The sequence below is a fragment of the Xiphophorus maculatus genome, chromosome 12, assembly GCF_002775205.1.
Source record: "Xiphophorus maculatus strain JP 163 A chromosome 12, X_maculatus-5.0-male, whole genome shotgun sequence".
NCBI classification, from domain to species: Eukaryota; Metazoa; Chordata; class Actinopteri; order Cyprinodontiformes; family Poeciliidae; genus Xiphophorus; species Xiphophorus maculatus.
Window position 1 is genome coordinate 473,786 of NC_036454.1, and position 10,745 is coordinate 484,530.

Genomic DNA, 10,745 nt, shown 5'->3' on the forward strand with positions numbered 1-10,745 from the left:
ATACATATTCGAAAAGCGTTTGAAGCGTATGAGTACGGTGGCCGACAGGTGCAAATGCGCAGCAAAAGAGAAAACATGCAAACAAAAAAGAAGACACCCCCGAATGAAATGCAGCAAACAAAAAGAGAGACGCAAACACCCCCGAATGAAATGCAGCAAACAAAAAGTGTTGAAAACGGAAGTGCTCCAGACCACTAGGGGGAGTCAAAGAAAATAGTATTCATTTCTATGGGACCAGATGCAAGATTCTTCTTCTTCTTCTTCTTGGTATTTATTGGCGGTTGGCAACAAACTTACAGTAGCATTACCGCCACTTACCAGTATGGAGTGTGGTTCGAGATGGTCTATAAACTTTCACTTTCTACCTTTTCCCTCCATTAACTCCTGATTAAACATACCCCCACACATACACACCTGCTTATATTATCCAACTTGCTTATAACTTTATATACCCCTCTTTGATATTCTTTACACATTCACACCCAACTTGCTCTACTCATATCCTATGAAATAGCTTTGTTTTTTTAAGATACCGAATAATTATTTGAATATGTCTACTCCCGAAATCTCTCCTCAAAAATTCTATTAAATTAAACCTTTCTTTAATACCTACACACTCTCTCAGCATGCATCTTCTCTCTTCTTCATACTTACAACACTCTAAAATAACATGCTCTATTGTTTCAGACTTCTCACAATAATCACACTTTCCAGATGCAAGATTCAGAGAGATACCTTTACTTTCTTTCAAATTTCTTTCTCTGAATCTTGCATCTGGTCCCATAGAAATGAATACTATTTTCTTTGACTCCCCCTAGTGGTCTGGAGCACTTCCGTTTTCAACACTTTTTGTTTGCTGCATTTCATTCGGGGGTGTTTGCGTCTCTCTTTTTGTTTGCTGCATTTCATTCGGGGGTGTTTGCGTCTCTCTTTTTGTTTGCTGCATTTCATTCGGGGGTGTCTTCTTTTTTGTTTGCATGTTTTCTCTTTTGCTGCGCATTTGCACCTGTCGGCCACCGTATATGAGAGGGCTATGTGTCTTCTGCTATAGTCCCGAGATTCATATCTCTACGTCACTCACAGCATTAACAGCGATGAGAGAAAGAAATGGTTTGCCCAGATCTGAAAATGTAGTCAAATACATGGGAGACAGCCTGAGACAGCCTCAGAAAATCCTGTCGCATGACTTTGCTCTGAAGCACCGTGACAGAAAACCGTACGATGTAGATAAATTTCGAAAACATTTTACCGGAGCAGACATGCGTATCAATGTCAGGACCGATTTTGATACCAATCGTGTGATATTTGTGGACGTGATGGCGATTTCAAAATTATTTTGGGGTGAAAAATTCTCTTCATTTCTCACTCTAGCGGAGCTGCAATCAGGAAGACTCGCACTCTAATTTTAGGAAAAATGAGAAACTTTGGGTCACTTAGAGACAAATTGTGGACAAACCGTAATTGGTATCGACGAGCCGTCTTCACTTTCGAAGAGATCACAGACGTATCTACAAAATGAAATTTGAATGGCATTTCTAGGTGAATTCGTGAGGACACAGAAAATCCTCAAAATAGGGTATTTGTAGGATTTTTCCCATTGACTTATAATGGGGTTTTTTTTCGTTGTTTTTTGCGAATCATGTCGCCATGTTAACCCGAATCCCACCAAAAGTAATAGCTCCAATGGCGTGAATTTTCTGCACGTTTTGATACCTCATTTGTAGGTGTGCACGCAGCGGTATGAGCCGCATTAACGTTAACGGTTACGGAAGAAAAATAAAGATTAAAGAGACGCTTCTCTCCGACAATAGTAATAGGTTCCTGCCATTGCTTTGCATGGCAGGCCCCAACTAGAAAATTTCGGAAGAAATTTAGCCGGGGCCTGCCAAGGCGCGCCCGTCGGGCATGGGCCCGGCGTCGTCACGCCACAAATCGGCGTCGACGCTAAAGAACGCCGCGACGTAATCAGTGGCACGCGGAAAACCGCAAGAACGTTAAGCGAGGCGGACGTGCACCATTCGGTACGATTTAAAATGTTGTCAAGGCTTTTATTTTGGAAGTTTTGTTAAACTTCATTTCAAAGGGCCAAACTAATCCCATGCGTAATAGTCCTTGGGTTAAAATAGTTATATAATGCTCAAAACACAAGTAGCTGATGTAAAAATATTCAAGGCTTTTATTTTGAAATTTTCAGTATGCTTCATTTCAAAGGGCCAAACTAATCCCATGTGTAACAGTGCTTTGGATGAAAAAGTCATACAAAGCCAAAAACAGCAATTACATGATGTAAAAATATTCAAGGCTTTTATTTTGAAATTTTCAGTATGCTTCATTTCAAAGGGCCAAACTAATACCATGTGTAACAGTGCTTTGGATGAAAAAGTCAAATAAAGCCAAAAAGAGCAATTACATGATGTAAAAATATTCAAGGCTTTTATTTTGAAATTTTCAGTATGCTTCATTTTAAAGTTCCGAACTAATCCCATGTGTAACAGTGCTTTGGATGAAAAAGTCATACAAAGCCAAAAACAGCAATTACCTGATGTAAAAATATTCAAGGCTTTTATTTTGAAATTATTATTATGCTCCATTTTAAAGGTCCGAACTAATCCCATGTGTAACAGTACTTTGAATGAAAAAGTCATATAAAGCCAAAAAGAGCAATTACATGATGTAAAAATATTCAAGGCTTTTATTTTGAAATTTTCAGTATGCTTCATTTCAAAGGGCCAAACTAATCCCATGTGTAACAGTGCTTTGGATGAAAAAGTCAAATAAAGCCAAAAAGAGCAATTACGTCATGTAAAAATATTCAGGGCTTTTATTTTGAAATTTTCAATATGCTTAATTTTAAACTTCCAAACTAATCCCATGTGTAACAGTTACTGAGTTAAATCAGTTATATACAGCCCATAGCAGCAAGTAGTTCTAAAGGCCAGTTCAGTCCTGATCTGTTTCAACTGAGGATAGATAGAACTACAGTGATGCGTATTTGTAGTCCAAATCAGCAGCCAATAGCCTCTTGAGATCCGTTGCTATGTTAAATAAGTTTCACACCAAGGTGTGAAGTGTTAGTGAAAGAGCCTGAGAGCCTCAGAAAATCCTGTCGCATGACTTTGCTCTGAAGCACCGTGACAGAAAACCGTACGGTCTAGATAAATTTCGAAAACATTTTACCGGAGCAGACAGGCGTATCAATGTCAGGACCGATTTTGATACCAATCGTGCGATATTTGTGGGCGTGATGGCGATTTCAAAAATGATTTGGGTTGAAAAAGTTGTCTTGATCTCTCACTCTAATCAGTGAGAGAAGCACTCTAACTTTAGGAAAAATGAGAAACTTTGGGTCGCTTAGAGGCAAATTGTGGACAAACCGTAACTGGTATCGACGAGCCGTCTTCACTTTCGAAGAGATCACAGACGTATCTACAAAATGAAATTTGAATGGCATTTCTAGGTGAATTCGTGACGACACAGAAAATCCTCAAAAATAGGGTATTTCCAGGATTTTTCCCATTGACTTATAATGGGGTTTTTTTCGTAGTTTTTTGTGAATTATGTCGCCACGTTAACCCCAAATCCCACCAAAAATAATAGCTCCAATGGCGTGAATTTTCTGCACGTTTTGATACCTCATTTGTAGGTGTGCACGCAGCGGTATGAGCCGCATTAACGTTAACGGTTACGGAAGAAAAATAAAGACTAGAAAATTTCGGAAGAAATTTAGCCGGGGCCTGCCGAGGCGCGCCCGTCGGGCATGGGCCCGGCGTCGTCGCGCCACAAATCGGCGTCGACGCCAAAGAACGCCGCGACGTAAGCAGTGGCACGCGGAGAACCGCAAGAACGTTAAGCGAGGCGGACGTGCACCGTTCGGTACGATTTAAAATGTTGTCGAGGCTTTTATTTTGGAAGTTTTGTTAACCCTTCTAGGACTACCATTATAAAAGTCCGCATGAGCATCTTTTTACATTTTTGGATGCTGCAGAGTCATTATTAGGAGCACTCCAATGTTCTTTACATCTATAAAATCCTTATAAGTCCTCCTTTCCAAGTTTGTATGCCATTTATCAATAATAACTGATTAAAAATAGAAAATTTGCAAAACAATAACAAGAACTCCATCCGTTTATAATTTTTTTGACATATTTTTGTAAATATGAAGAGTTTCCTAACTTTATTTACCAAAGTTCCCAATACAAAAAAGTTGCACACAAGCCTTCTAAACCAAACACAATTTATTTGGAGTTTTTTCAAAGCTTCGTTTCAAAGTTACAGCCAATTTTCTAAAAACAATAAAACGAGGGAAAATAAAAAAAATGCTTTTATCAGTGCAATCAGAAAAAAGAAGTGCAGAAGATACATTGCACATTGTACATCAACAATAAAATACAAACATTTAAATGAAAGTGTGTCAGTCTTTGTGTATTCACATGAGAAAATGTCTGTCCACATGACAGACATTTGCAAGAGCAGAGCCAAATAGCACGTGCAGGAAACGGAAATGACTTTCATGAAATCTCACCTGAAGTCATGTGACATTTCATGAAATCTCGTAGTATTTCATTCTGTCAACGTCAGAACAACACAGGAAGTGATTGGCCAGACCCGAGCTGATCTACAAATAGAGGGATGGATGCCACATCATGTTTGTGGACCCATCCTTTTTACTATAAATCTGTGAACTCGTCTGCGCGCGCACAGCAACTCGGGGGGGATGTTTAGGGTCGGAAAAGGAAGCGCAATTCTTACAGTTTAATATGCAAAAAAAAAAATTGCTCTACCTTACGTGGTTCGAATTCTACCGGCATTTGAAAAATATGTATGCATCTCAGATCGCCGGCGATCTGGTAGCCCGAATCGGGTTAAACTTCATTTCAAAGGGCCAAACTAATCCCATGCGTAATAGTCCTTGGGTTAAAATAGTTATATAATGCTCAAAACACAAGTAGCTGATGTAAAAATATTCAAGGCTTTTATTTTGAAATTTTCAGTATGCTTCATTTCAAAGGGCCGAACTAATACCACGTGTAACAGTGCTTTGGATGAAAAAGTCAAATAAAGCCAAAAAGAGCAATTACCTGATGTAAAATTATTCAAGGCTTTTATTTTGAAATTTTCAGAATGCTTCATTTCAAAGGGCCAAACTAATACCACGTGTAACAGTGCTTTGGATGAAAAAGTCAAATAAAGCCAAAAAGAGCAATTACCTGATGTAAAAATATTCAAGGCTTTTATTTTGAAATTATTATTATGCTCCATTTTAAAGTTCCAAACTAATCCCATGTGTAACAGTGCTTTGGATGAAAAAGTCATATAAAGCCAAAAACAGCAATTACCTGATGTAAAAATATTCAAGGCTTTTATTTTGAAATTATTATTATTCTCCATTTTAAAGTTCCAAAGTAATCCCATGTGTAACAGTGCTTTGGATGAAAACGTCAAATAAAGCCAAAAACAGCAATTACCTGATGTAAAAATATTCAAGGCTTTTATTTTGAAATTATTATTCTCCATTTTAAAGTTCCAAACTAATCCCATGTGTAACATTGCTTTGGATGAAAAAGTCATATACGGCCAAAAAAAGCAATTACCTGATGTAAAAATATTCAAGGCTTTTATTTTGAAATTATTATTATTTTCCATTTTAAAGTTCCAAAGTAATCCCATGTGTAACAGTGCTTTGGATGAAAACGTCAAATAAAGCCAAAAACAGCAATTACCTGATGTAAAACTATTCAAGGCTTTTATTTTGAAATTATTATTATGCTCCATTTTAAAGTTCCAAACTAATCCCATGTGTAACATTGCTTTGGATGAAAAAGTCATATACGGCCAAAAAAAGCAATTACCTGATGTAAAAATATTCAAGGCTTTTATTTTGAAATTATCATTATTCTCCATTTTAAAGTTCCAAAGTAATCCCATGTGTAACAGTGCTTTGGATGAAAACGTCAAATAAAGCCAAAAACAGCAATTACCTGATGTAAAACTATTCAAGGCTTTTATTTTGAAATTATTATTATGCTCCATTTTAAAGTTCCAAACTAATCCCATGTGTAACAGTTACTGAGTTAAATCAGTTATATGCAGCCCATAGCAGCAGTAGTTCTAAAGGCCAGTTCTCAGTCCTGATCTGTTTCAACTGAGGGTAGATAGAACTACAGCGATGCGTATTCGTAGTCCAAATCAGCAGCCAATAGCCTCTTGAGTTCCGTTGCTATGGCAAATAATGGTCTCAGCAGGTGTGAGCTCTGAGCTGTGAGCTCTCAAACACACAAGTGTGTTTGAGCAAACACACTTTACTGAAAAAAAGCATTGGAAACAAATCCTTCTTGTTCGGGAACCGTAATACATATTCGAAAAGCGTTTCGAGCGTATGACAGTTCAATGTGTCTTCTGCGATAGTCCCGAGATTCATATCTGTACCTCACTCAGAGCATTTACAGCGATGAGAGAAAGAAATGTTGTGCCCATATCTGATCCGAGAGCGGCTGTCACTGTAATTTCAGCAAAAATGAGAAAGTTTGGGTCGCTTAGAGGCAAATTGTGGACAAACCGTAACTGGTATCGACGAGCCGTCTTCACTTTCGAAGAGATCACAGACGTATCTACAAAATGAAATTTGAATGGCATTTCTAGGTGAATTTGTGACGACACAGCAAATCCTCAAAAATAGGGTATTTCTAGGATTTTTCCCATTGAGTTATAATGGGGTTTTTTTCGTAGTTTTTTGCGAATTATGTCGCCACGTTAAGCCCAAATCCCACCACAAGTAATAGCTCCAATGGCGTGAATTTTCTGCACGTTTTGATACTTCATTTGTAGGTGTGCACCCAGCGGTACGAGCCGCATTAACGGTTACGGAAGAAAAATAAAGTTCTATAATAATAATATTAAAGAGACGCTTCTCTCCGACAATAGTAATAGGTTCCTGCCATTGCTTTGCATGGCAGGCCCCAACTAGAAAATTTCGGAAGAAATTTAGTCAAATACATGGGAGACAGCCTGAGACAGCCTCAGAAAATCCTGTCGCATGACTTTGCTCTGAAGCACCGTGACAGAAAACCGTACGATGTAGATAAATTTCGAAAACATTTTACCGGAGCAGACATGCGTATCAATGTCAGGACCGATTTTGATACCAATCGTGTGATATTTGTGGACGTGATGGCGATTTCAAAATTATTTTGGGGTGAAAAATTCTCTTCATTTCTCACTCTAGCGGAGCTGCAATCAGGAAGACTCGCACTCTAATTTTAGGAAAAATGAGAAACTTTGGGTCACTTAGAGACAAATTGTGGACAAACCGTAATTGGTATCGACGAGCCGTCTTCACTTTCGAAGAGATCACAGACGTATCTACAAAATGAAATTTGAATGGCATTTCTAGGTGAATTCGTGAGGACACAGAAAATCCTCAAAATAGGGTATTTGTAGGATTTTTCCCATTGACTTATAATGGGGTTTTTTTTCGTTGTTTTTTGCGAATCATGTCGCCATGTTAACCCGAATCCCACCAAAAGTAATAGCTCCAATGGCGTGAATTTTCTGCACGTTTTGATACCTCATTTGTAGGTGTGCACGCAGCGGTATGAGCCGCATTAACGGTTACGGAAGAATAAAGAATATTAAAGAGACGCTTCTCTCCGACAATAGTAATAGGTTCCTGCCATTGCTTTGCATGGCAGGCCCCAATAATAAAGAAACCTTTCTTGGGAGAATAGTAATAGGTTCCTGCCATTGCTTTGCATGGCAGGCCCCAATAAGGAAATTTCGCGCATGCAGACAACGCTAGCGGGCAAAAAGACAATTCTTCTACATGTCATCCATAGCCACGGTAGAATAATTCCGTTAACTCAATCAAACTTGGACATGTAGGTATTATTAATTTCGTGCTATGCTCCACAGCAAAGGGAAAACCCGTTAAAGTACAACTCAAAAACACATCTTTCTCCCTCTCTGTATCAGCGCAGCTACACGCAGACTTGTTGCCATAGCAACTGACAACAATGACACACACAAAAAAAAACACTCAGATATTTCCCACACAAAGAGCAGAACATTCAGTCTGTTGCAGTAGTATGGTTTTAGGCTTAATGTTTATTTTGCGATTATTTATAAGTGATTGCTGTGATACGAGGAGAAAACTATAAATATATTGCTGCACTTTACTGTATGGCTAGCTCGCTGTTACTGTCTCTTACTCTGCAGTTGTGGAGTCACAATGTCTGGGATCATGAGCGCCCCCTGCCTTGAGACAAGAGAACTGCCTACCTCACCTCGAATCTGTTCTCTGGTTTCTGATCGCTCCTCAGCACATGAAACACGTTACACACACAGTTGGTGACAAAAAACACTGTACATTATATACATAAACTAATTTATGAAAAATCAGTTCATACATTAAATGTTTTTTAGCCATTTTATTGTCGACACACAGACAGGACGAGCATGCTACCATAGAATGGCAGCCAGTGCAGTTAGTGAGAGGTTGATCAATCCCAGGTGAGGCTCAACTCGCTGCTGCCTCACCGGCTTCGCTTCTGAGCATTTGAATGGGAAAATGTGAAAATTCAGCAATTTTGAAGAAAAAATAATCAAAATTGGGTGAGAATAGCAATATAAATTATTTTATCATTATATATTATTTTTCCATGAGCACCTGCATCCCCTGATATGTCTGTTAAGGCTAAGATGGAGCGGCACTGAAAGCAGCTCTTTAAACCATTCAGACTACGAACACAACAGAGACACAATCAAAACTGTCAGATGACTTATTACCCGCGATAATAACTCAGAAATCGTCCAAATTAGGATGTATTTTTATTTCTTTCCTACTTACGGAAAGTTTCTGTTTATATCGTAGGTTGTGGTGCCTTTCTATCCTAAAGAAAGATATAAAACTTCAGATATTTCACAAAAAGATTCTAACATTCATTGAAAAACCTCACATAACCTTATATTAAAGCAGAAAGTACGGCGCCCACAGTAAGAAAGGCTTACAGTATTCAATTATGCTGCATAACTGACCAGTACAGTATTGCTAGGGAACGCAAAAGTTTGCGAGGGAACGCAAAAGAAAAAAAAATTCCCCATGTCCCCATGTTAGGTCGAGGGCTCTAGCACCACCTAGCGTCAATCTGTGCACATCCCGGAGCATAGATATTTTTAAAGTGTCTTTGTGAGACTGCAGCTTCCAGTTCTATTATTACACTGAACATAATTTAAGATTGTTGTCTATTGTTTGTCCAGGTTGATCAGAAAAGTGATCTATTATTGTTACAAGTTATTTTTTTAGTGGCCGATGAGTATTTATTTAAAAAAACATAACAAAAAAAAAAAAAAAACTGATGCTTGGATTTGCGCAGAGTATTCCGACTGCTTAAAACCATTCCTCTTGATTTTGGTTCCTTTAAGGATTTCGCCAGTTCAATCTTTGTAAGTAAAGCAAGATTAATAACTGACGAAAACCAAACTACTACATTAAATTATGAGTTTAGAGGTGATGATCAAATTAAATAGAGGCATTTATTGCCCTCTTACTTTTCAGATTAGTCTTTAACTCCCTTTTTGAACAGGGTCATCAGCGAAGACTCAGCGTTCCCTTACCTGTTTAAATTGCTCCTCGTAGGTCCACTCTTGCTGGGAATGGAAGTGCGCGGACTGAGACTCTGTGCGTGAAACTTGATCAGTGGTAAGGAAGCGCACCGTGGCGCCCTTTGGAGACAAACAAGCTTCATGGAGTTGGAAAGAGTTTGACATGTCTTTGTGATTCTCCTCTTCATCAGTGATCTCCTGCTCATCTGTGACCCACACCTCCTCACCAGTGCAAGGTTTTAAATTCCCGTCCTTGTCCTCCCGGTGAAGACGCATCATCCCGGTGGAGGAACCAGCTCCAGCTGCGAGAGTGTTGCCAAGCGCGCCGTGGTAGTGGCTAAAAGCCACAGCTTGCTGATGGATCTGGGACTGTACCACACTGCGGAAAGTTCTGTTTTTTCCCTCCTGCTGGAGCTTCTCCTCTACGGCAAAACGAGCTGCTTGTTGGCGCTGTAGATCGTCCATTACCGCCTCCAGACTGGTCCCGCCGCCCCCGGTGACAGCATGGTGGAAGCCGCTGTAGCAGGGTTCAGATGCCGCCTGAAGTGGAAGGTTGCGGGGGGCCGAGCAGGAGTCAGGCTGTCAAGAGATCATAAGTTAATCTTTTTACCCCTTGATTACTTGCATTTTCAGCTAAAAACTTCTGCTGTGATGAGTCTAATTGATTCAGAAATAATTTGGGTCACTTAAAATATGAAAATGTCTACAAGAAAGTAAAATATAAAATAACTTAAGTAACATCAGCTCAAGTTATTGACACACTGACAAAGTAAACCTGAGCTATTGTGAAGTTGCAGAGGTTTAACGTCTAGACAGAAATAAAGACACTTACCATACGTTTGCTTGCCATCTTTTTCCAGGAGTTATTCAAAGTTGACTTTCAATCCAAGAATACAAGATTTAAATATTTGATTGACTAACAATAACTGTTGAATGTGGGTGACCTGACCTGAATTTGGCAACAAGTGGTGCTTGTTCATCACAATGAATGCAGAGACCAGCCCTACCAACGCATTAACACCTCTGATCCTGAGACACCACTTTCATCAAGATGACTAGGCTGCACCTCTGAGATGCCGAGCAATGGCTAAATCATGTTCCTGACACTCAGTAAACTTTACTTGAGGATATTGCATCTGAGTTATGAA

At 39.1% G+C, this 10,745-nt stretch overlaps 1 protein-coding gene across 1 annotated transcript in view; it reads right to left on the reverse strand.

Annotated features, from left to right (window-relative positions):
• LOC111610318 (AT-rich interactive domain-containing protein 3A-like) overlaps positions 1-10,186 on the reverse strand; it is a 55,876-nt gene extending 45,690 nt beyond the window's left edge. The window contains exon 1 of the mRNA XM_023343940.1: positions 9,610-10,186. Coding sequence (XP_023199708.1) covers positions 9,610-10,062 — 453 coding nt within the window. The 5' untranslated portion in view covers positions 10,063-10,186. The remainder of the gene's footprint in view (positions 1-9,609) is intronic.
• Between the last annotated feature and the right edge of the window lie 559 nt (positions 10,187-10,745).